Source organism: Megalops cyprinoides, chromosome 25 (genome assembly GCF_013368585.1).
Source record: "Megalops cyprinoides isolate fMegCyp1 chromosome 25, fMegCyp1.pri, whole genome shotgun sequence".
Lineage (NCBI taxonomy): Eukaryota > Metazoa > Chordata > Actinopteri > Elopiformes > Megalopidae > Megalops > Megalops cyprinoides.
In genome coordinates, this window is record NC_050607.1 from 15,640,436 (window position 1) to 15,667,416 (window position 26,981).

Here is a 26,981-nt window from a genome sequence, read left to right on the forward strand (position 1 = left end):
AAAATGACACAAGACTGGCATGAACAGCTGTGGACGGCAGCGTTCACGTCACTGACAGACAGACCAGAGAAACGTTGCGGGACCCGGCTTGTGTGGACTTTGTGTCACTTTACAAGAGTTCTCTGCAATCTCTTTATTCTGAGATTGCTGTTGGCAGGACAGAGAGATACCAGATATGTGTGAGAAGCCTTAAGGATATGCTGAAGTTGTGAAAACATTAAATAAGGTCACCTCAGTTAAAAACCCAAAACAAGTTGGCAGGCTTGACAAACGATCCTATTGGATATGCCTGAATGGCAGCTTGGTGCTCCTGAAAATCCCACTGAAGACTATGTAAACATTCTCATTTATCAGCCTTAACTGTAGCCAGGGACCAAAAGTAATCTTATCAGCCCCGTCAAATCCGATTTTACGGGAGAGGGGAAGGATTTGGGTTTCAGGATAAAGGGGAGACATAGTTGGTTTGCATACATGAAGGAGACAACGGCTTTCAAAGTCCCTGTCATTTGGGTAATTCCTCTGAAGACAAATACATCTCCTCAGGAAATGTTCCTTAAACCGCTGCCATCGCTAAGCTAAATTCATTGTCTGCCCACCTGCCTGGCCATATCTATGCTGAATCTCAAGGGGATTACTGCTTCATATCAGATGAGTTAAGAATCTGGAGTCAGAGAAGAATGGCCAGAAGAATTTTTCCAGCTCTGACATGACTTAACCAGGCTGGAGATCACACAACCAGCTAAGAAACCTCTACCTGCACAACAATCTCAATCGACTCTAAACCATCCTCTACCGGCACAAAAATCTCTGACAGCTCTAAACCTAATCAACCAATTCTAAATTCTCTGTCCCAGTTAAATGAACTCTACCTAGCCCTAAACCTGCTAAACCAGCTCTAAATCTTCTCTACCAGCACCAAACCATCTGTGCCAGCTCTGAACCCCCTATACCAGCCCAAAGGCTGCTCTACCAACCACAAGTCAGCTCAAAGCCCAAAGTCAAGAAGTCCATTCTTCCGAGGAAGCATCCGGATGCAAAAATGTCAAAAAAAAAAAAGGCACCGTAAACTCAGGCTGTAATGTCTGCTTTTATAATTCCAAGAGAATATTTACGGCTGCGCTGATACAGAATCCTGTAATTCCTCAAACAAGCTCGTCTGAACACATTTTCGATCCAATCGCAGCCACACCGCAAAGCGCCGCTGGCAGAGCAGCTCGGCTGCGAGCGTTAGCTGGCTGGGACTCTCGACCTCGCGCGCCGCACCGCGCCGCTGTGAGCTCAGATGAAAGGCAGTAAAAAAACGTGCTGAACCAGTAGTTTAGCGAGCCCGGGCTCACACACGGAGATGAGTTACGAGTTTGTTTACACGTTTCCTCCCCGCGGAAGACGGCAGTGGTCCCCCAGGGCCCGGGACCACCGCCGGGTTCCCCCGGATGCGCGTTTTAGCTGGCGTCCACCTCTTTCTCCGGGAAAGGAGGCGGGGCTGGCGCGATCCCCGGGTGCATCCACTCTGGCGCGGGCCCCTGACGTCTACCGCACTGCGAAATCGTCACCAATTACAGCTCGAGTGACTCCATGCTGGGAACAAAGCAAACATTTATCCCCAGTCATGTGCGTGCACACGGAATTCCATGGCTCTGGTTAGCGTTGCGCTGTCTAAATGGGATTCAACCGACTGTCTTCCTTGAGGGAGGCCTTCCTAGGGTGCTGTGGTCACAAAGCATATTACAAAACTACCTCCCCCTCCTTCCCCCTAGCCCCCATTCACCATCTCCACATCTTGCTCCAAGAGATCCATCACTCTTGTCGAGCTGGGGGCTTTCCAGCCCTGCTCCGTTTTTGCTGTGTGTGGAAATGTGTCACTCAAACACAATGGAACAGAGAGAAAAGCGCTCTTCCAAAGGGGTCACTGCTGTGTCACCGACTGTCATGGTGAAGGTCCCGGAAACGAAAGGACCGCGGGAAGGAGGGAGACGATTCCCCTCCCGTTGGGTCTCACACAGCGAGTCATGCTCAAGCTGGTCCTGGGCTTTGATCCCGCCTCACATCTGAAGGCCTCTGACTCTGGGTCTCACAGATGTCTAAGTGCAGCTTCAAAAGCAAAGACAAAGGCAGTCTTCATTCCTCTGATTAACTGGATGCAGAGAGAGGAGAGACAATCACTTTGCCACAAAGGGACTGATCTCCAGGCTCTGATGCTCCATCTGAACACAGCCTCCCCTGGGACAGAGGGATCCTGTCACATCCAGAGAGAAGTAGATAACACTAGTCTGAGCTTAGGGCAAACACTACTGTCATACTCAGAAACTGAGTCATGAACAAATTGCCCTTTGGATCCAACACTGCTGTTGCATCCAGAAGCACCTACCATAATATAACATTCCTCTTCTACTTCATTTTTGGAATCAAACCAAACATCTCATTCATTATTCGGTAAATGGATTGCCCATATGAACAGCCTGTGTCTCAAACCCCCAACACAGCTGTTTCCCTGTATTACATGCAGACACCACATGCAAGCCAGCGGTGGTCCATGCATTGGACACTGACCACCGTACCCGGCTGGCTGGAGACACAGAGGACAGCAGAGAGGGACACAACCTGTGTCCATTGTATTTCCCACAGTGTCCATCTGTCCAGCAAGACTCGAACGAATTTAGAGTCAGATTCAGGCACAACATATCCATCCATCAGGTGCACCCCCCACCCCACCCCCAAACAACCGCCCCCATCCCCGTCTGAACCCCTCTGATCTGCGGTATCGGCTTGCACTGAAACCCGAACATCACAATGAGGCTTAAGGATGAAAGAGGAGGCGTTCCTTTGGATTACGCCCCCTCCCCGTTCCCATGGCGACTGCTGCCAGCCCCGCCACCTGCGACCTTGCCCCCGCGGCAGAGGTCACCCGCCGCGCCCTTGGGGAGGCGGCTGCGGTCGGAGGGAGAGGCGCCTGCGGAGCGTCGGACCAAGGCCTCACCCCATTCCTCCTGCTTATGCCGGAACAGGTGTCCTCTTTGAAGCTGGAGGACTGCCCCTGCCACCCCCCCCCCCCCCCCAGCCAAGCCGAAATGCGGTCTCTCAGAAAGGAACACAGCAGGTGTGAATGATCCCCTGTTGAAAAGAATGGCCCACGGGCGGGCGAACAACTCTCAGTAACACCCATAGTCTCACACCACCAGCCATGCCAGCATGGCCACAGGGCACACGATCACTGGGCAGCCCCAGCAGAGAGAGCACTGCAAGCTGGCCTGGAGGTGTATTAGTAACTTAGGACATCTGACTGCGCAGTCACTGCTTTCATGGGACACACAGCTGCACACAGCATATGCGTGGCATACATTCTCTGGGGGTTTCCACACAGGGGCCCCGCTGTTGTTCCTGCCCCAGGAGCTTGTGGCATTGTGGGTAGTGGCTGGGCTTTAAATACCCCCCCCCACAGATAAATATGGATGGGGTGGCTTATGCTGCCAGAGTAGGTAGTTTACACATCTTTCTTTGATCAAAACAAGGAAATTTTCCTAAAACAAAAGATGTTGTAAGTAAATGCGCCAAAGGGAGAATTTCAAGGACATGAAATCCTTAAATATGATTCAGAGAACCCCAGAATCCATGACTGTGAGTCAACAGTGGCTTGGGGACAAAAACATGTGTACAAACATCAGCATTTGAAACAGAAACTTACTTTCACAAAGACAAACTGTATGTCCAGCAGCCAACATCCAATAAACGGGTGCCCAAAGAAATGCTTTTAAATAAAAAGGAAAATCTGAAAAATATACATGTGACCACTGAATCATCTGACTGCTCTTGTTGGACAACAGACCGCAGTGCTCAAATAACAGCCAGGGATGAAGCACGAAGAATCAGCTCTGTGGGGGCACTCTGACAGAGCCAAACTGCACACCAGCAGGCGCACGCTTACCTCAGCCCCCCGCCGTCCCCCTCCACCTCCCCCTCCCCGCTCCCCCCCCCCCCCCCCCCCGCGCCGCCTCAAACCTCGCCCCGGCCCAGCGGAATGGGGCTGGTGTAAACTTTCTCCCACATCCACAGGTATCCCGTCACACTGACACTCTGGGACTATAGGATTCGCCCAATTTATTACTGTAGTAAATTAGCCTATCCTGAGGGACATTCCTATGAGGACGGCGGCCAGATCAAAACTCCAGAACACAGATGATTTCAGTCTGTTATATTTATTACTAGAGAATTTGCTCAAGATTCCTATTCTATTCCATTCTACTCTATTTATATATACTTGTTTGTCTGGCAGGCTCTCCTTTTCAAAGCAACATGATTCATAAATGCATTTAACAGGAGCAACAAGAACAGAAAGAATACAGGTCCAAAACAACCTTCAACACAGTAACTAACCATCAAGCTGAAAAACAGCCCTAAATTATAACAAATTAATTTTACTTAATTTAGCGTATACACATTGCCTTCCAAGTACCCTTTAGGGAAACTCTGAGAACAACTCTGAGAGTTCCCCACAGAAGTCTTAGGTATGAGAATTTATTATGTTGCCTTGACAGAGGGATTTATGGGTAATGTTCTCTTTCCACTGGTTCCCCTCCTCCCCTCCCCTGCCTATCAGACCACCACCAAGACAGGATAACCGCTAACCACACGCAACGCCCCAGGCAGTTACACTGCAGCCCAATTAGAACTTCAGTCATGCTACACTATCAGTAAAAATCAAAGGCCAATAAAGATCTTTCCTCTAATTGCAAACATGCCACTGTTGTAAATTGAGGAATTGTGCTCTTGTGAAGAAAAAAAAAAAAAAAAAACTAGACTTATTTGCTGTTTCTGTTTATGTATAATGATAATGAAACGCATGACATAATGATTCCATACCGGGCAGATTAGGTTGCTTAGTGGTATCATTATTCATTTCAAAACATTTTTCTCTAAAATGATTGAGAGCATTCTTTTTGTGGGATGTCACCAACGTGAAAATACAATGAAAAGAAAATAAAACACACAACAAACTACCAGAGGACACATTTAACGGAATCAGGAGATATGCTCCTCTTGGTTGAGAGGATGACGCCTTCCTTTAATACCCTTAATGAAGATGAACTGAATATCAGAGAAGTTCCCCAAAATAAGATTTAAGACCCAGCTGCTCATAAAACATTTGCTATATTTAAAACTTAATTCCTAACTGTTAAGCATGACAACCTAATTATGTGTTTCACCCTGTTGGCATTCAGAAAGGCAAACTGGCTGATGCACCATGAATGGAGCGTTCCTGCCCTGCTCTTTGAGACGGGACCCTTCCGGTGCCTTGGAGGGGACACGAAGCACAGGGTCTACACACCTGCACGAACCCGCACATGACGTACTCGTCGAACATGGGCAGGCTGGGCCGGCTCTCCCGGAAGATGTTGAGGGTGTAGATTGTCATGACGACGGGCTCCGGCTCCGACTCGTCCATCACCAGGACGCTGATTCTGCTGTTGCCGAGGCCGACGGGGTAGTTCGCGGTTCTGTGGGAGAGGAGTTGGGCCGTCACAAGACACAACGCAAACACGCACAGACACTGGGTGAGGAAAAAGATGCAGAGGCCCAGGGTAGAGCATGAAGCTATAGGCCAGGACTTAAACTGCATCCTCATTGGCTATTTGTTCAGAGACTGATCAGACACTGAGTCGGCAGAGAGCAGTGATTGAGGGCTTGCCTGTAGGGTATTTTCAGAAGGGGTGGGGCCTTGGGTGGTTTACCTGGGTCCCCTGCGCTCGTCCAGATGCACCTGGCAGTGTCGGCCGACAGGCTCCGCCCGGATTCTGACCGTCACAACGTCGAACGGAACCTCGGCCCGGTACTCTTTGACCCAGGGGCTGAAGGGCGGGGTCAGCACCAGCGGAGGGTCTGTGTACACCTGCCTGAGGTGGGGATCTGAGCACCTCTCTGAAAGGAGGAAGAGGAATGGAGGGTGAAGACTACCGTATTGCAATATACAGTTCAACACATACCAACAGTTCTCCAGCTTTATAAGCGGGGAAATAACATTGTTGACAGTTATTACATTTTATAAACAGCTATTACACGTGACACTGTATAACAAGCTGCTAAGAGATAAAGAGGAGTATGCTAATGGTTATCATTACATCAGATCAGGGTGTAGAAGACAGGAAATGATGTTACACACATCTCTGTCAGCAGAAATGTCTGTAGTTTATACTGCTGTAAATTGGGGAACTGGTTGAGAGTTTGGGACACAATATTAGTAAGTCTGTTTTGTATGTACACATCTCTGTGTTCAGTAACAGAGAGAACACAAATAGTTAAGCTACATGGCACATGTGTTTGTCCCCTTGTACATAATTAGGCAGATAAAGGAAAGGTAATTATGTATAATATATGCATATGTACTTTTCTCCCTGTACATGAGAGATGTGGGGGAGGCCCACACAAGAAGAATGCATTGACTCACAATAGCGCAACATGTGAACCGTTTATCCAGGGGCGAAGGGTGAGCGTTCCGCTTGGGGTCTGTGAAACGAGGGGCCCACGTACAAATGTGCGGTTTTCCAGAAACGAGACAGGGCTGTCGCGCACATTTAAAACCCGTTTCCCGCTTTTACGAGGGAACCCGTTTCACGCCCTTCGGTAGCCTCGGGGGATCAAAGGCACAGGGGCGACGCTGCAGATGCCGCGGGGCGACCTCGGGAGGGTGGGGCAGATGTCGAAAACAACAGGCGCTGGGAGGGGGCATCTGTTCGTTTACAGATAGGAAAGACCGGTGGCGCGGGACAGGCCTACCAAAAACCCACACTGAAGATGAAAGGAGACCAACACCCCCTACACCAACGCTCAAACTAATTAAGGGAGATTGACTTTGAATTAGAGTTGATTAAATCTATAAAAGGTTTAATAGGAACTGGGTGTTCCTGAAACCTGCCATATTAACACCACACTCACAGATTCCTTCACTAGGCTTGTTAGAAGGGATCTATAATAGTAGAAAAAGTATACTGCTGCTACTACTACTAATGATGGTAATAATAATATTAATAATAATAACGACTGTACAACGATTAGCATGGTGTAACACTGCTACCCTTACAGTTATACAGTGATTTCACCTCTAATTCTATATGACGTCATGGTCATAGTTTCTGTACAGTCACTTCCACCTTCCATCGGAGGATCTCAAAATGCTCTGTAACAACTGTGTGGGGTTCCCATATAAGACATACAGAGCATTAATGTGTGGCCCCACATAGTTTTGAGGCATTGGTTTACACTAGGGCCACAGGGAATAGCGCCACTTACTGGTCTTCAGATTGTACTACAAGCAGCAGCAAACATGGCTTTTGAGGGCTAGCCCTGCTGAACACCCCTTTTCCACTGTAGGGCTGGATCCAGGCTGGGTCCCTTTCAGGTTCTGGTTGTTTTTCCCTGTGCTTTCGGTCATGCCACGCTAACTTGCATCAGTTCAGCAGGACTGGTGCGGCAGGACCGGTGCAGCAGGACCGGTGCAGCAGGACTGGTGCTGGCCTGTACAGGTTGTGGGTATTGTGATATTGCTTCATCCAGAGCCCATGCTAACAGCCGCGGGGGTAGAAGTCCGTGTTTTAAAGGAATGAGCCACCGTCGCTGACGACTGCAAACAGCCAGAGGTAGGCAGACGCACTCTCAGACAGACTGCATCAATCCCAGGTGGGAGTTATTTTATCTGGCCCTCTGCCCACACACAGGAGGGGCAAGGAGCGCTTCACTCATGTTTTGTCTCTTAATAGCTGGCAGAAGGGCTGGCGCGAATCAAAAGGCATTGCTTTATCTATCGACGGTTTCGACTCCTTCTTTGGGGCGACCTGGCTGTTACAAACGAGATGGCTTGCATCCGAACTGCAGAGGCGCATTCAAGCGGTCAAGAAGAGCAGAGAACCGTCACAGCCTGACTGAGCTCCCAGGTAGGAAATGAGATTTCAGAATTTATTTCAGATTTTAGTCTCTTTTTAACTACATACCTTAAAGGTGATGCAGCTTTGCAAACTGATATTAGAATATACTCAATAAGGTATAAAGCATCTCAGGTGTAGGAGGTAGGTAGGTATCTAGGAGTAGATGTTAAAAATTTGTTTAATGTTCCTCTGAAACCATTTTCTGTTTAGCTGTAGTCTTTTCAATGTCAACTGAATTTTCAAACGAGTCTTTTATCATGAATGACTATTTTATCACATTGCCTAGATGTTTAAATAGAGGCTTGTCCCTCTGACTAAAGTTTCATAAGCCTACAACAAATGGTCAGTGCTTGATAGGGGTTGAGGGGTGTTGTATAGAAATACAATTCAGTGCAACTCTTTTTTTAGACAAATTTTCATCTTTTGAGGTACTGACTTTGGCTCTGTTTTGAACAATTTCCAATGTTGTGTGGCTTAGCCTATTGCCCCCTCAAACCTGAGCAATCATTTATGCCAGAATGCTCTGAATCAATGGCTAGGATAGCACCGAAATCTGACAGAATACTGATTATGGTGACTTTAGCTTGCATATTGATAATGTATCAGATTCTAAAGCAATAGGGGCTTCCTGGGGCTGAAAAATTCTTTTGACTGGCTAGATGTTTGGGTGGCTGCTATAAAAGACTCAAAAATCAGATCATTTTGGAATCTTTCTTGATGTGATTGCACCTGTAACAAATAAGACCATGACCGGAACAGTTAAGAAGGGCTGGCAGCCAAGTTTTTAGATTAAATAACTAGGCCTGAATCTTTTGTAAGCTCTCCTAATTGGTTATCAAAAGATGAGCGAGTGGATGGTTTCTTCATCCATGTTAAGACAGCTCTGGATGCTGTTGTTCAAGTTAGAACTAAAATGGTTCCCGTCAAGCGTAGAACACCATGGATAAATGAAACAACCTGTGAATTTAAATGTTGCTGCAGGAAAGCAGAGGGAAATGATGAACTGCCAAAGCTGCAAGTACACTATGAGATCTTCCAAGTTTACCACAATTAGTTACAATAAATCAGTAATGGCGAGATCTTCAAATTGACTCTTATTAGTTACAATAAATCAATGATGGCGGTGAAATGAAACTATTGTTCTCAAATTGAGAAAAACAAAAATAATTCAAGCATTCTTTGCTGTTGACAGTCTTAAATCCAGATCAGTTCTCTCAGTTTACTGGTTACTGGCTATTGTTTTTCATTAAGGAGGTCCTCCGTCATGAAAAGCTAGCACTACTTGTGGGGTTCTGCAAAACTCAAGTCTTGGCCCTTTCTCAGTGTACATGGTCCTACTTAGTTATGTCATTCGTAGTAATGGTGTGTCCTTCCAAAGTTAGGCGGATTATACTCAACTGTATCTAACTGTTAATCCTGGGAGATGCTCTTTAATTGCAGCCTTAATTAAATGCCAGTAAAACAAAATATCTGGATGTCACAAAGCGGCCTGTCATTAAAAAAAAAACTTTTAGTTGGTCCCAAGAGTCAGAGAAAATTGTTTTGCATGGTCCCATCTTATGTGTTCCAGACAGCTGTTTTAAGAACAAGGCACAGGCCGCTTTTAATTTTTATGCTGTCGGAATCCACTCACTCATTTTATTAGAGACTCCCCACGCAGTTCCAGTTTTTAAATGACAGCTACAACACACTTGTCTAGAATGGCTTTCCTTTAAGCTGCTTTTGTTTCTATTTTAATCTTACTCGGTTATTATTGCTCAACTTACTTTCATTAATATTTTAGATTAGAATACTTTACATTAGTATTACATGTTAGTATTTTTTGGGGGGGATAACCTTGGCCTTGCACCTCAGACTAAATTGAAGTAATAATGATTGTGCTATAGTGGGGTAGCCAAGTGGAGCTCCAGCTCACGTGACTGTGGGCACTAATCTACTAAAGGAAAGTGCTGTCACTGACACAGGCCAAGGCCGAATCCGCTGGAAGACAAATCTGGAAGATGACGGTTTGGCTTTGGGGGAAAAAAATGAATTAAAATTTTACATCACTGTGAGGCTCATGGTTTGAGCGTCACACTTCACCAACTTGTCAGCTGCTCGGGCTGACGGGCCAGCTCAGATTTCGGTTAAAGGCGTCCCACCGCTCAACGCAGGAAGGGTTTACGGTTGCCATAACTGCAGTTTGGCCTGGGTTTGCAATCTGAGGAGGGGAGTGAAATCTGTGGGCGGAATGCCTAATTATGAGCGCTCTTCTCTCTGAAGGAAAGGAAATATACCGCAAAAAAAACCACGCACACATTCTGCTTTCTCCAAAGATACCCCTGACATAACAGAGCATCCTCTTCCAAGACAGAAGGTGCTGACATGTGGTTCTTAATATGTGACATGGTGGTTCACATGTGTTGCTTGTGTAATGGAAACAGTATATTCCTCTCCCAGATGGAGTACTCCAATTGTATACTGGTCAACACTACTCATTTTGGTACACTGAGCCCGAGTTGTGGCCTCTGTGAGCTTTGTGGATATGAGAGCCAAGTGAATTTATGATCAGAGTAATAATGAAGAATTAATGATTGAAATATGTCCACTATGTTGTACAGCAGCTCCGCTATTGTCAGTATTGTCAGACCCATGTTTACTGGTTGATTGACAGCTCAATTATCAGCTCACTTGAGTGCTGCCTCACCTTTCTCTGTCAGGGAATTCTGGGAAACCTCAGGGGAGCTCCTCCCTCCCTGTCCCTCTGGGTCACCAATCCTAAGGCGGGAAAAATAACTCAATTAAGGGTCAGTTTTCTCAAACACTCCCAGCAGTGGATGAGGCTTAAAATGACAAAACACTCAGGAGAATGACAACTACAACATAAAAAAATGCAATGAAAACTAAGTGGGACTGAGACGCCATTGAAGCCGCCACACACACACACGCACACACACACACACACACACACACACACACACACACACACACACACACACACACGCACGCACGCGTGCGCGCGCACACACACACACGCACACGCACACGCACACACAGACATATATAGACACACACACGGCTCTCTCAGAGACTGGAGACAGCGGTATGAAAAGCGCAGCCTGCCTGGCGTTTCCAATTTGTCCGCCTCCAGGCCGTTAAGACGCCCGGACGCGATAATGATCGGCGGTGTTATTGTTCTCCTCTCCCCAGATCGCATAAAGATCTCGGCGTTGCCGTGTGATGCCGTTCCAGGGGGGCCCCCCGCTTTAACGGTGCCTGCCGACAGATGTGGCAGCCACACGCCGGCGGAGTGGTTCCAGCAGGCGCGCCCCAAACGCTGGGGGTGGAAAAGCAACACTTTGGGTTGGGGGGGGGGGGGGGGGCGTCCGTTTGTCGCTGCCTGATCGAAACTGATCTGAACAGACGAGAGCCAGCAGGCCCGTGGGGGCGGGGGGGGGGGGGGGGGGGGGGGGGGGGGGGCTGAGGGGGTGAAGGCGGCGCGAGAGGGGGTTGGGAGACAGGGTGTAAATCACCCGGTCTCAGCTGAGCCGAACGGACCGGGCCAGAACCACGACACATCCTCTCAGGTGCGCCAGAGGCTGAAATATGGGACATTTGTACTGCCTGGGAACCCAAACTGGCCTCCCCTACAAAACCGCACATCCTCCAGTCCCCCACCCCCCCCCCCCCCCCCCGGCAAACAATGTGGATTAGCAATTTCAATTTAAACAGACGGGGTCTTTTCTTTCATAATTAACTTTGTTCTGGGGGAAGCCAAATAAGTGTCATCTTTGATATGCAGAGCAGGATTCATCCACTGCAGACCGGTGGAGGATCACAGGCCTAGGCCTTCAGTCCTGTCTCATGACTGGCGGTTGTTTAGAGTTTCAGAGCTCATTAGGGCTGGAATAATGTTTGAGGAGCCGAGCAGATGAGAGGATGTAGAATTAAATTAAAGCTGCCTGGAGGGGTGCACATGAAAAGCAGGCAGGCCCTCTCTCCCCGCTCCGTACAACAGCTTCTGCTGCCTCACTCAGGACCGCAGAGAAACTCCAGGCCTCCCGCACTGCAGACGAGCAGCGTGTGAGTGAGTGAGTGAGTGTGTGTGAGTGATTGAGTGAGAGAGAGAGTGTGTGTGTGTGTGTGTGTGTGTGTGTGTGTGTGTGTATGCACTCTTTAACGATTGTGCCTGCTCTGTGCGTGCTTGACTGTGTATGCAGTGTTGTGAGTGCGTAAATCTTTCAGAAGAGGCCCTGATCTCCATGCTGCCGGGACAGGTCCTTACTCTGTCTGGTTGCGGACCCAGTCCAAAAGCGTCGCCAGCAGGACTCCTTTCCCAGATCCCTCTGCCCCGTGGAACCTCTGGTCTAGGCAGCGCTGTAGATGAGAGAGGGCCGGAGAGGATTCTGGGTAGAGCTGCCAACACAGAGAGATTCCAAGGCCTCAGTTTACACCAGCATCACATTCCATGACACCATTCATCATACCTGTCACTTTAAATTGAGAAACAAAGGGGTATAAAACACAGACTGCCTGATACTGTATCATTCAGCACAGAGGAGCAGTAGGATTTTTGTTAACTGGTTTTTGGACATGAATGTCTACATAGAAACTTAATGACACCATATAAACATGTCAAATATAATGTAAAAATAACTACCAGTTCAAATGGTCCTGGTTTTTTCAGCTGCCATAGAAACTGGAGGAGCAGAAGCACTTCATTTGGAAGAAGACAGGCACTGTTTGTCCGCACGCAGCCACTGTACTGGAAAACAGATCGACCACACACTGTATCACGTCAGGAAGGCTGATATACAATGAGCACAAGGCACCAAAATGTGTGATAACCCATCCTGGACCAGTACAGGTGAATAAAAGACAGTCGTGGCCATGTGCTCAAGGCAAAGGTTGCCTGTAAGTGCTGATCCTGGACCAGGCTCCCCAACAACAACTCTAAAGTTAACTATTATAAACCAAACAACAAAACTGACCCAAGATCAGCAACACTTACAGGCACTTTCAAAACAAGCATTTCAGTGAGATGGTGGAGGAGACCAGCCCTTTGTCGTGGGGACAGCATCGTGAAGGCGCTACCCAATGCAGGAGATAGACCAGGTGCCACTGCAGTGGAGACCGCAACCTGAAAACCCCATGCTGTCACCCCAGACTCCCGCAAATCTGACCTGGTCATGCTTTCTGACACACGAACAAGCCTCACCTGCGTGATCACAGCGCCCAGCTCGGAGGAAGTGCTCGGCGTGTTGTGATTGTCAGAGCGAGCTGGCAGCAGGAAGTTTAGAGCATCTTCCAGGATGAGCTCCTTCGCGATTTGGCCCTCAAACCCTGGGTCCTCCAGGTCCTCAAAGTGTAATTCATCTTGCACCTGACAGAGAATGCCAGAGAGAGGGATGGGATTTACAGGGAACAGTACATAGCTCACCACTGAGTACATGCTGCCCCCTAGTGGAACTGACCACACATTGAAGCCAATTATTTCTATAAGGCAAGAATCCAAACATGTTTTTAGATGAAAAATCAACAAAGTCAGATCAAAACCCAGTCAATTCTGAAGTGCAAAGTGTTTTGCCTTTTGTATTCATTAACCAAAGGGGTTGTTATTATCACAGTGGGATTTTTTCCCCTCACATATTTTCCTAAATGAAAACACCTATCCTGTATGGCTCTAATGTTCTGCGTCGGCAGCTACAGAATAAGTATAGATGTGCTTTGAATTTTGTCAAACACTGATGACAACCGTAACAGCACAACAGAATGGCTCAAGAACCCAAACAAGGAGAAAGAAGATTTAAGAAAAGGACGCGTTATAAGAGTGGAACGAATGGAGAATATGTTTGGAATCTGAGGGCAGAGAATTGGGTCAAATTAGTTAAAGGCCTTTATAGAGGGGCCTTGTCTGAGAGCAGTGAGAGCAGTCTGCCAGCTCTGCTTTTAATCACAACTGATAGAGCTGCTGACATAGGTACAGATGTTTGTGTGTGCGTGTCTTGGAGACTCTCCTGCTTGACGTGCATGCATAGGCTATATGCATAGCGCAGATGTTTTTAATTAAGTAACAGGATTGAAGTTCAAGAAAGAGTATTGTAACACAGAAGGAAATCAGCACCCCCCTTTAAAACCAATAGATGCCCTGATTCAAATGCCTTAAAAGGCTCTTTTACCATGTTTACAAGGCTACCCTTTAAAAAAAAAAATCTTTTGGAATCCACGTGCTCACCTAGTTAGTTTGGCTCATGGTTCATTATTGCCACCTAGTGGCCCACATAACTTCTTGTCTTGGAAGACATGCACTGAAAATCACAGTGGAAACCAGCATAACTTTCAAACTGCAGATAACATGAAACATTCTGACCATGTTATGCCCGCCTAACACATGGACTCAAACTCCTGTCTCAAACAGTCGAATCAGGAACGAGATTTAGGAAATGAAAACGGGAACGCGTCAGTTCTTACCTGGACAATCTCAGGACGGAGAGAGGAGTTAAACTGCAGAGTCAGGGTCAACAACTGGAAACAGAGTCCGCACCTAGGAGGCAAAACCGACACCGCGCTCAAGCCATGTCCTGGCAACAAAACGCGGAAATGCCAGATATTTGTGCCTTAGGGTGGCCTGGGACTCATTAGGGCGGAGGCTGAAACAATGTTAAATCATAACTTCATTAGTAAGCTGTAGGCACCGCTGTGTGCTTGCCACACTGAGGTGACGCTGTGCAGCTGTGTCGGATGTCCTTGCCTTACGTCTACGGTTGCTCTTTCAGGCATATTCTAGGACAGGCTTTGGATTCTCGGTAGGCATTCTCTCGGTGGTCAGTGACAGCACCGTGAATATTCTTGCAGAGGATTGGCTGTTTGCTTATCTTGGTTTTTCTTATTAGCTTGATGCTGTATCCCTGGTGTGTTCCCATCAGTTTTGTTACTACACCCTTGTTGTTGCAGGTCCAAGAGGACAATATTCACCATATGCCAGAAATGTCCTTGTAGGTTGCTTGGTGCATGAGCACCTGCCAAATAAATATTTTTTTTTAAACTGTGTTAGACACACAATGCGCTGACACAAGGCACTGACATTTGAACAACCAAATAAATTTGTCAATTTTTTTTCTAAAAAAAAAAAAAAGAGAAGTAGAGCTTCCTTAAATATAAGTCTCCTTTCCAAAAGACAAAAAAGCTGTACAACTCAAAGTTGTGGTCTGCCCTGTGTTACAGGTAGATGAGCCTAGTGCAAACATCTTTAAAGGAACAGCCCTTAGCACAAATGGGTTCCTCAGGCTGCACTATAAAACTGAATCCAGAACGTTCTCAGAGCTCCAACGGAGACGGGACCTGCTTTCGGATTCGGACGCTCCAGCAGTCATCGCCGCGGCCAGTAAGACCCCGCCCACGACCTCCTTCATGTTGCGCAGGGCCTGGGGGGACGCGTCGGCTGACAGGAGCTTCCGGAAGAAAGACTGGAGCTGGGAGACAGAGACGGAGATAGAGACATGTGGGTCACACCAAGACATGCCCACTTGCAGCGTACTCATGCCTTTATATCTACTGCTCCATATGAGGTATGGCTCTGTGCTCACAAGTAATGCCTGTCTATAACCTGTATATCCACACAAAAACATGGAGACATGGGGATGCAGTTCATCCATCTATGGGAAGGCCATCATTAAACAAATCTATATTCACTGTATCCTTGTGAACACTGCGAGACTGATTTTTAAACTCTTTGTTTCATTACTGATCCACTGTCTCACTGCTACGTAGCCACAGCCATGTTCAAGTAAACTACCTGGTTAGCTACCTGAGGGCCAATGTAAACTGCGACATTACAATCTTAACATAGCGCTTTCCTGTATTTCCATAGAAAAGACCCCTCCGTATAAGATCTTATAATAAACATTCTCTGACATTTCAGATCAGATTATGTTGCTTGCTAGTTAGACATGGGGAAGCTGCGAAAAAATAGATTTTACTGTCATTGGTACTATGATAAACTATAAAGTCACTAGTCATTTTTCTAAGCACAGCAAAGGACAAACTTGAAAAAGTGATCTGAACAGAAATTTTCACAGCTGCCTGAATAAAACTGTTACCAAATGAATCAGTTCATCAAATAGCATGTAAGCTGGTGCTCTAAACAGTTAGAAGCAGTCCTCAAATACTCATATGAAAGGCCCATTAAACATAAATGTACTCACTAACTAAAAGTCAATACCTCATATTTACTTAAACGGCTCCTGTGGTTGGTCTGTGCTTTGGCAAAACTATCAATTTCACTGGCGGTGTTGCAGCCTCACAATCCTGCCAGCAGAGGGCGGCAGTGTGAATGATGTGTTTGTTAGGGGGAGGAAGGGTTGGGTTCTGTGCCAACAAAGGCACTTGAGAACATTATTTTCCCACTGTGGTGCTCTGGGGGTCAAGATCAGGCCTGTTTCACTTCAAAACAGTACAGCACCAGGGGTCCTTTTGCAGAAAAACAAGGCCAACGTGACAGATGTCTGCACCCCAGAAAGTGCACTGTCACCGCTCTCCCGGTGACAAAGCAAATACCATGAATTATGTCTCGGTCTTCAAAACGGTTTCACTACATCTGTTCCAGTCTTAAGTATGATAAATATTCATGTAGTCAGTCTGTCTCCTAAACACCCCCAAAGCTATTTACCCCTTTTGAAAATCGATATCACATGTTTAAAGAACGCCGCAATTCCAGAGACGCTGAGCTCCCCTCCCATAAAAAATTAAAATCACATGGAGGAACTCTGACTGCGTATTCAATATTCAGCGCAGCGGAGAGGACCGCTTCCAAAGGCTGGAGTTCAAATGCAGGCGATAGAAACAGGGAGCACTTTAGACAGCTGGCTTTGACGTTTCCCTCTGAACACGGCGGCTTGATGAGCCGAGAGCTCGCTTTTATCGCCAGGATGAAATATGCCGGCGAGCCGTTTATTTGCTTTCTCTTCTCCCGTGCTTTTGTAAGAGATATTTCTGTCTAACAGGGCTGTAATGACCCCCCAACACAACTGAACCCTGCAGGATCCTGGGGTAAATCGATCTCATCCTGTCTTAATTTAACTTGTCCTATTTTTGTAGGGGCTCTGCTAGAGAACTTGAAACTCCAGCAAACTTTCACCGGGAAACACCCAAACCGATGTTTTTCCAGGATAACAGATACTTCAAATATAAGAAAATGAACATTCACTTCCTTTAGTACATACTCAACAATAACGGCTACCATTTTGCAAGGGGATTATTGATATCACTTCATCAGTATGTGTATGGAGGAGATTAATTTAAAGCAGCTAATACTTTTATGATTTAAAGCCACACAATCAAAGGAATGTGGAGGAGGGGGTGGGGAGATAAAAGGTGAAGTGAGCTCTTCAAACCATACATCTGTATTCTCATCTGACTCAAATGTCTATGAATACAGTCTCAAAGGACAGGCATTATGGGAAAGGGCAGGGCTATTCCGGGATGCTGTTTGGCAGGTGGTGTGGGGTGGTGCAGCAATTCGGTAATAGCTGGCCACAGTCCCTCGTTAAAAGAGGGACCATCGAGAGCAGTTACCTTGGTGACATAGCTGTCGTGGGCGGAGTCGGTCTTGACCAGCCCGGTGGGGTGGATGAAGGCCGTGAGGGGTGTCACCGAGGTGACGAGGACGTACGTCTTCACCGTGGCCGTGAACCCGTGGCCCGCCGCAGGACGGTTGGGGGCGTCCAGTCGGGGCCTGCGGGGTACATCAAACATCACACCTCGGGTTAGGACAGAAACACAACCCCAGTCAACATCCCAAAGTCAGGAAGAGCGGAGAGAGAGGCACTTCACACCTGGCCACACCTGCTCTCTGTAAATCATCCCTCTGCTTGGTGGACATCCATATCCTGGATGATTTAACACACTGCACTTATGCTTTTACGTCTTAATCATTCCCTACCCCACTTTACATCGCTGAATAGTCCTACTTTTTATAGCTTTTTCAGACCTGCTGTATATCACTCCTCACTGTTTTCATTAGTTTTTCCCAGGCAACTCACTGTTGGTCTTTGGCTGGATTGTGGGCTGCTCCTGGCTGGACACAGGCAGAGGGAATTATGGGTAATGCAAGTCCTGAAACGAAGCACAACAACAACAATAAACAGACCCTGTTCCGCACTCTGGGAGAATGAAAACCACACAGGCTTTGGAGGAATCAAGAGGATCGTTCTGGACTGATGCCTGAAAGAAGCCCAGCGTATCTGCATGAGCCACTCGCTTCCCCTTCAGACCACAGAGTAAGTGCGCTTGGAAACGCTGACATCCCACAATGCCGGCGTCATCATATCCGCAGGCTGCGAGAATTTGGCTGGCATGACGATGCTAATGAAATTCCCCCCCTGGCCTCAGCCGCGGGGGGAACATCGCGCCACCCATGCTCCTCAGAAAGGCGTTAACGAGCTCGGGACCCTGCCGGGACCCTGCGCTAAGCCCTCAACGCGCCTGACGATTTTACCAGAGAAATAAACAGAGAAATCTCACTCGCATCGTTACTCTCGTTCCCTGTAACGAGCTGCCGCTAGCAACCCAGAGATGTACTAACAGCTCAGTAAAAACACCAAAGAGATAAAATTATGGAGAAATGGCACTCTCTACTGTTACTATCAGGAATGTACCATGCCTTTGGCAAACTGCCCGCCGTTTCCTGAACAAAGGCTTGGCCCGCTAACCCTGACAGTTAAATTCAAAAGGGTTATGGTTTAAGGAGGACACAACATCTGAACCGGGCCCAGATCTTCAGGACCAAATGAGAGCAAACATTTACGTGGGAAGCCAGCCAGGAGCAAGGTCAATATTGCTCTGGATTATGAACTGTTTCAGACCCAAAAATAATAAATGTTTTATTTTTTAAAAGAACAAAAAAAACAGGAAGGCTACAGCTGACTAGCTGAGAAGGGCGCAGTCATTGTGACTGGAAGGAGTACGGCAATTCATATTTGACTGACAGCACATAAACAGCCTCTCTCCATTACACCGTAGGAATGAGCTGAATTCATATGAATTATGAGAAGAAAATAACATTTATCCAAATTAAAGCGCTGTGAGGAATTCTAATCAGGCCCCATTTAAGCACCATAATTAAAGACAGAACAGAATCTACCACTATGAATGTTAATCTGAGGGCTGATCTTATGGAGGCACTGCATTCAGAGAGCTTTTCATTATGCTGTTATGCTCTTAAATAGCAGCATCAGATGTGCAACGTGACCTTTAATTCCACTGTCTAGTGAACACTGGGGGAGTCGCATGAGGGTTGGGTGATTTAAGGGTTCGGTGGTGAACCTGATACCGTTACTCCCGGTCATAGACGCGGGCTGTTTGTATGCGAGAGCCTACCTGCTAATCTGCCATCGCTCTGAAACCTGCAGAGCCCGTCCGCGTCGGAGAACGCGCGTGTCATTGCGGGTATTGTGTTAACCTTGGGGAGAGAAAAGAGCCCGTTAAGGGAGCTGGGGTCAAAGGTCATTCACGAGACAGCACCAGTGAGACCTTCATGAACAGACTAAGCATAATGTAAGCATAATGTGAGTAGGTGTGGTGTTTGGATTTCAACAGTGGCTGTAAATCTTTCGAGAGGAAAAGAAGTCTACCATATAAAACACAGTAGCCTTCAGATTTGGAAAACAGGATACCACCCATTATTAGAGAGTAAGTGTAGTTCTTACGGTGGGTTGGGCAAAGTACTCCTGTTTATATTGGCTGTGGTGTTGAGGTCAGGGCTAGTGTTTGTATTGGGATCCCAGATCGGTGAGGGGGCGGGGTGGGGTGGGGTGGGGTGGGGAGGGGGACTTGCACCAAAGCGAGGCCATATGAGGGTCAGCGCCTAAAAATATTTTTGTGAGGAATCCTAGGGATCTAATTTCGTTTCCCTGTCAGAAAACGGGCAACCAAGGGAAGGGACTTTCCTTCATGCCCTGTGGACCCCTCTTTCCTCGCCGTCACCCTCCCATGAAAACCATGGTGCCAATGTAAAGGTGAGGTCCCAGACGACCACCTCATACAGTCTGCAGGATACTGCAGAATGCGTTGCTCTGATTGCAACTGATGCATTTTTAACTGCAGGATGTGAAGATTAAAAGTGTAATCCGGAAGAGACTAAATGTACAGCTGGTACATATAGAATGGGTAAAGGACTAAATGTACAGCTGGTACATATAGAATGGGTCAGAGGCTAAATGTACAGCTGGTACATATAGAATGGGTAAAGGACTAAATGTACAGCTGGTACATATAGAATGGGTAAATGTACAGCTGGTACATATAGAATGGGTAAAGGACTAAATGTACAGCTGGTACATATAGAATGGGTAAGGGACTAAATGTACAGCTGGTACATATAGAATGGGTAAATGTACAGCTGGTACATATAGAATGGGTAAAGGACTAAATGGAATGGAATGGTACATATGGAACAGGTAAGAGATTAAATGTGTAGCTGGCACATACAGAATGGATAAGAGACTGTACAGCTGGTACTTATGGAACAGATAAGAGATTAAATGTGTAGCTGGCACATACAGAATGGATAAGAGACTGTACAGCTGGTACTTATGGAACAGATAAGAGATTAAATGTGTAGCTGGCACATACAGAATGGATAAGAGACTGTACAGCTGGTACTTATGGAACAGATAAGAGATTAAATTTATGGCTGGTACATATGGAATGGGGGAGTCTCACCCTCTGATGGGGCTGTAAGGGGTGTGCCTTCATTCTTCTGCGGCAGCTTTTCTCAGAGCCTCGCAGACAAATCAGCACTGCCCAATCACTGTCACCTGGGAGGATGGGGGGAGGGGGGGAGGGGAAGGGAGAGAGGAAGAGTTAAGAGAGACAGGAAGGGGGGGGGGGGGAGAGAGAGAGAGAGAGAGGAAAGGAGAGTGAGGTACAGAGGGATTGACAGAAGGTAAGGCAAGGAGAGAGAGAGAGGGGAAAGGAACGAGAAAAGAGAGGAAAGCTGACTTAATCATCCAAGATCTTACAAAGTGCGTTTGCGCTACATGTCAGAGACAAAGGACACACACTGTGTGTTTTGAGATCATGCCAACGTGTTATCTGTTTTACAGGAACAGCCCAGTGCCCTGCAGACTGCAGGACATCTACCAGAGGCGATAAATACATCACCATGCTACACGATAATGTTAAATGACAGCATGATGAATGCACATAAAGCATTTGCAGTTGATATCACAGGCATGGAATGAGGAAAGGGCATTCACTATCGCATATCGCGTCAAACGCATTCCTAAACCAAATGGCTTTCTATCCCTGACAGCTATTAAAAGCTGGATGACTGAGCTGCCACCTCCTCTAAGAGACATTTTGACAGCCCACTGTTTCAACATAACACGTCATGCAAATAACTTCCATCGGGTGCCCAGACAAAGCATTCTCTTATTAGCAGGCACCTGGAAAGGGACCGGACACGTTTTGAGGTCCTGCGAAAATAGAGTTAAAAATTGACCGCGTAACTGTTCCCGCCGCCCGCCCTCTCCGAGCCGGGCCGAGAGCACATCTGGCTCCCGCTCTGTGCCCCGGGACGCGCCCGGGGGGAAATGGCGTGGCGTTTTTGGACGGCCATTTGTCTTTCGGAGGGGTTGTGTAATGAATGGGAGGAAGCCTGTTTAGAGCTGAGGTCGTCAGTCGCGCTTCTCCCCGCGTTCTGTCTCTGTGGCGGGAACATAAACACCCCCCCCCCCCACTCCCCCATTACACAAACAGGGGCTCGGCTGCCCCGGTGCCACTTGGCATGCCTGCGCAAATCACCCAGGGAAAACAAAACAATCACAGAGATTGTGGCTGAGGGGCCAGGTACTAAGACATGAGGGAGCAGTGAGTACAACCCCCTTTGAGAATAATGGGCGAGATCATTTTTATGGGGAAAGAGAGTAGGGTGAGGGACATAATGGTTTAGACACAGAAGGGTTCAGAGGCAGAGGGAGCTCAGAAACAGCACGGTTCACCCCCCTCACCTTCTCTCTCTTCTTGTTAGAGCTGATAAAAAAAACTGACTTCACCACGTTTGCACGGTCATGCTATTTATATCGCTTCATAAGTGGGGCTTAATAACGTTCAGCTTACAACAACAAGAAGGTATTCTGCTCTTAGGGCTTGAAACTTGAAACTGCAATGCGTGTTCATAATGCGTAGGTGTTCGTGTGTGTATGAGTGTGTGTGTGTGTGTGTCCTGCTTACATGTGTAAGCAGGCACCTTGGGACCTTTGGTGGGCCAAGTGCTGAGATCGTTCTACCCCCAGTGGGTGTCTGTCAGGAGTCAGACAAAAAGACTCTTATTCATACATTAAAAAAAAAAAAAACCTACAACGTCGGTCCTGCCCTCTCGGAGCTGCCAGTGACGCTTTCTCCCACAAACCTGCCCTGCGACGTTGTGCAACATTCGCAGCGAGCCAGTACAGCTGTGGAGCCACACATGCTGGAACCCGAAGCGCTCCTTTCAGTTTTCGGGAATAAAAGCCAAAGCAGAACGCATAAGGCTCTTATTCCACTCCAGACAAAATCCTTCTTACAGGATAAACATTTACATTTATTTATTCAGCAGACGCTTTTATCCAAAGCGACGTACAAAAGTGCATACAGCAAGTATAGCGACAGTACGGGGACAGGATGTGTACAGTTCCACAACGAGACAGTTCTCAGCTGAGAGCACGGTCTGTTTGAGGACACAGTGCTATCAGATTTGTACAACTAGAGCGTATAGGACAATTAATACAATACACCATAAACCATATGTTTATGTTAAAATCACAATCCCGGCAAAGTGACATAATGAAGAAAGATATGTTTTGGATGAAATGCTCCTGAGTACACTCAGAGAGTGGGGAGAATATTAAGCTGGTGTTAAGCTAGCATTAAGCTTAAAGAGGGAAATACTCCATGCTAACAGTGACAGGACATTAGATCTGGTTTCCTAACGAAAAGAGCACTAAGGCAGCCGTGTGCTGGAGAGACTTGGTCAGGGTTGAGCGAATGGAAACAGGTGATCTCTGGGGATGTTTGAAGCCTGGGGGTCACGACCCAGCACCTCAGGGGGGCACAGCTGTAGGGGGTGGAGCCTGCTGGAGCTGTTTCTCAGATTGTGGGGATGAAATTTTTTGTTTAATTTAATGACCACTTTCAGCATTTGACTCTGACTGGCCCTGACAGTCCTTGTGACACCCTTAAACCAATCAGGGTTAGGAATGTTGAGCGGTTCTTGGATAAGCGATCTTGTCCTTTAGTCCAGCACCTGCATTTCCACTCAGCTGTGCTCAGGGGAGGAGAGGACATCTGCCTGGGCCCCTCCCACCCTGTCACCGGTCTGCTGGAGTCGTTAAGCGCTGGCCTGTTTATCCAATGACCCCTGAGCCTCTTTGATTCCGGTTTCCATGGCGAGGGCAGCAGGAGGGCCAATCAGCCTCGTGACTGACAGCTGTGGATCCTCTACATGGAAACTGAACAAAGTGAAACTGCCCTGAACGGCGCTGGACAACACTGAACCAAACCGTACTGTGCCGGACCACACAACTGCAACCAGCTACACTGAACCGCACAGAACCATACAAAATCACACACTGAACCATGCTGAACCACGCTGAACTATACAAAACCACACTGAACTGCAATGAACCTCATTGAACCATGCTGAACTACATCGAACTATACACAATCACCATGAACCAGTCTGAACTACTCTACACTATACAGAGACACACTGAACCACAATGAACCTCACTGAACTACACTAAATATCTGTACCTATGCTGAACACTTCTGTTGGATGCTATGCCTTTATGAATATGAACTCTTAGCCATGCTCTTAGGCATGCAAAATATAATGAATATATATTTTTAAAGCTCAAGTGACTTGGCTGCTGGTTCTAAGCTTGCAGCTGGCTAGTGACAGAGGTCATTGAGAGGTTCTTCTGTTGAACAGGTGCGCCTCTCTGTCCCTTACCTGGCTGGCTGCTGTCCTGTCGGAGAGTGGAAAATTGGGACACTCTGACCGAGTAGCCATGCTCCTCCAGAACACGCTGGTACAGCTGGACCTCCGTAGCCGTGGCGACGTGCTGACCCGTCAGCACCAGCGCCCTTCCGGCGAGGCCCGCCCGGGTCTGCCGGGACCTGGCCACCTGAGGGGAGATGGGTAGAACATCAACAGGGCTGACAGATCATTGACATAAGGTTGCCTGCAGACTCAGAGAGAATAAGACCTCCTTTCTCGAGCCGTCTGTTCTATGGTTACGACAGAGGTCGTCATGAAAACACTGCTGCTGTGGTGTCTTGAACCTGGGCATTTCCTCCAAATTGTAGGGTGAGAATCTGGGGCTGTGCCATTCAGACAGCTACACTGCAGTATCGCTATTCACAGAATAGTTAACAGCATTCTGAAATAAAACTGATTCAGATAAGGAGATCAACAATCCAACCATTTAATGAGCTCAAAAACCACACTGAGTGCCGTAAAATCATTTTCGGTAGATCATTTAATATTGTGTGTTTGTCTTTTAGTCCTATGACCCAATGGTCAGCTGGACCACACCATGACACTAACCAGACCACTGCCTGGTGCATTATGGGAGCTTGGTGGTGAGAGGTAGAGGAATGACCAATCCGAAGTATTACCCTTCACGGCCCCTCCCCCCAACCACACAGAAATGCAATCAGAGAGAGAGGGAGAGAATTCAAAATTTGAGAAGCGAAGGCTTCCGCATTTCTGCAAGGCCGCACCGCACAGAGGCGGGATGAACACGGCCTCCCGCAAACATTCATTCCCTGGGGGAGGGCTGTCCCTCGTGTCCCACTCTCTCACTCCTGCGGCATTTACACATTACCCATAAATCACAGCTCGCCGTTTAAAGAGACCACTTTGCGGATACGAAGTTCGTGGTTTCAAGTATTTGTACCAGGCAGCACTCCATGTTCTCTCCCCATTATTACACAACCCAGTGTAAGTCCACTGTATATTGTATTACTACTCAACAGGCTGTTTTATTTAACAACTACTTCACGGGCTCATTGCCTTGTTTCTTGCACTCAAAATGCAGCCATTTTGAAATGGGAGCAAACCAGCCACGGATAAGTATTGTATATTTGTGCAGTACACTTAGAGTAGAGCAGTAATGGATTTCCCCATTCACGGGAATCTTGGGAACATAAATGTCAAGGGCCTCCTGCACTCAGAGGAAACAGAATACACTACACAACACTCAGCACTCCAGAGACTTCTCTCCTCCGAGCTTTGGTGAAACTAATTAGCATCACAGGCAGCTAGGTTTAGAGGTGCAGTGCGTGCCAAAAAGAAACCTTAACGTTGATTAGCGTTGATGGAACTTCAAAAAAGGACTCCGACTTTGCCCCGATCGGGGCAGAGACGGCCAAATGGGTCAGGCTTCGCGGTGGCCCGGCTCCACAGCTGTCCGAGCGGAGCACCGTCACCGTGGGGCCCCGGCGCGACACCTCTCGTCACGAGACGAGCACGGTTCTCTTCCCATAATGCATCTTTTCGCCCCTGGTGCCTCCACTGCCCCATTCCCATATTATTCCCCGTTGCTTGATAGGCTAAAACTGTTCCCTTCCCTATACAACAGTTCCTCACATGATACTATTATTGTTGCCTTCCCTTCCTCGGTCCTTCACTCCTGCACATGCTAACATCGCACTGTCCCGGTGTCTTCCCTGTACACCACCCATCTTTATCCAAACTGACAAACAGACTCTGCAATCAGCATTTATGGCTGGATTTCTTTGTGCTGGAATATTTGATACTGCCTATTAACAGTAGAGGTTAGAGTACAACAGTAGTGATCCCCCCTGGACTAAAGCCTGTATTCCAGGGGAGTGTTAAATAAAACTGTACCTATGTTTGTTTAGTCTGTGTGGGGACGCAATGATGCTGAGGTGAACCGCAGTGCCACGGGTCAAAGTACAATTTCCGAGATTCCCTAAATGTTTATTTAAACCACCGAATCAAACTTTTCCAGCCCCAAAAGATATTATGATACGACACTAAACTATGATTTATGATAGTTTAAGTATACAACACACTAGGTGGTACTTTGTACTAAGCAAGGCACAGTCTTATTTTTGCCATCTACTGAACTCTGTAGTTTCCAGGAGAATGGCTCATTGGATCTGCTATGCTCTTTAATCAGCTGGATTAAAAAAAAAAAAAAAAAAAAAAAAAACTTATACTCTGACCTTCCGCATTTATAATAATAAAAATCACAAAGACATAAACCAGAATTTCGCTCTTGTTTGTTATTTAAAAGATATGACTGTTGCTGCCCCAAAGTTATGAGCTCTGACGTGTGTGTGTGCGCGTGAGAGAGAGAGCGAGAGCGAGAGCGAGAGAGAGAGAGAGATCGTTCATCTGAAGGGTGAGCCATCTGTTAACCCTGTACCAGATGTCTGTTGCGCCTGCCCCAACATCAACAGCAACATCGTTTCTTCTCTTCCTCACCAGTGTTGTACTCGAGTGGGACAGCGGTGCTGCTCCTCAGCTACGGCTCTTCTGAATGTTCTCCCCTCCCTCTATCCCTCTCTCCCTCCCTCCCTCCCTCCCTCCCTCCGTCCTGCACGAGGCCCACTTCTCCGCGCCAGTAAGCGTTTCCATCTGGGAGCCACACCACATCAGAGGGGAACGCTCCAACGCCAAATCTGCCGAGTCCCCCCCCGGCCCCAGATACACATCTCAGACATGCAATTATTTCCCAGAGTTCATTTTGCTCTCTGTAAATCTGCAGTGTTGCTTGTGGACGCAAACATCATTATTTCAATATCAGATGGTCCGGACCGAGGCTGGGCAACACCCTGCCAGCAGCAATGAGCGAGAGCCATTCCCGTTTTTATTTTTTCCAGGTTTGAGCGCCTCAGACTTTTTGACCACAATGCTTAGCAGGAGCGGAGCGGGGCAGAGAGCTTATTGCTCTGGATGCCAGACAGAAGTGCTGCCTCTAATAACAGAATGGAATTGGATACTTATGAAAAATTGCTTTCCCGGTGCTGAATTCATATTTAATCGGCAAACTGGCAGCCGGTAGGGTGACGCCGGCA

The 26,981-nt window shown here is 47.4% G+C and overlaps 1 protein-coding gene across 1 annotated transcript in view; it reads right to left on the reverse strand.

The window, feature by feature from the left end:
• cped1 (cadherin-like and PC-esterase domain containing 1) overlaps nucleotides 1-26,981 on the reverse strand; it is a 60,061-nt gene that overhangs the window by 26,102 nt on the left and 6,978 nt on the right. Inside the window, exons 2-15 of the mRNA XM_036519737.1 lie at nucleotides 23,884-24,058; nucleotides 20,613-20,707; nucleotides 19,269-19,350; nucleotides 17,933-18,005; nucleotides 17,466-17,625; nucleotides 15,234-15,364; nucleotides 14,364-14,436; nucleotides 13,111-13,275; nucleotides 12,553-12,657; nucleotides 12,178-12,308; nucleotides 11,137-11,229; nucleotides 10,600-10,688; nucleotides 5,727-5,913; nucleotides 5,324-5,492 (exon numbers count right to left, since the gene is read on the reverse strand). Coding sequence (XP_036375630.1) covers nucleotides 5,324-5,492; nucleotides 5,727-5,913; nucleotides 10,600-10,688; nucleotides 11,137-11,229; nucleotides 12,178-12,308; nucleotides 12,553-12,657; nucleotides 13,111-13,275; nucleotides 14,364-14,436; nucleotides 15,234-15,364; nucleotides 17,466-17,625; nucleotides 17,933-18,005; nucleotides 19,269-19,350; nucleotides 20,613-20,707; nucleotides 23,884-24,058 — 1,728 coding nt within the window. The remainder of the gene's footprint in view (nucleotides 1-5,323; nucleotides 5,493-5,726; nucleotides 5,914-10,599; nucleotides 10,689-11,136; nucleotides 11,230-12,177; nucleotides 12,309-12,552; nucleotides 12,658-13,110; nucleotides 13,276-14,363; nucleotides 14,437-15,233; nucleotides 15,365-17,465; nucleotides 17,626-17,932; nucleotides 18,006-19,268; nucleotides 19,351-20,612; nucleotides 20,708-23,883; nucleotides 24,059-26,981) is intronic.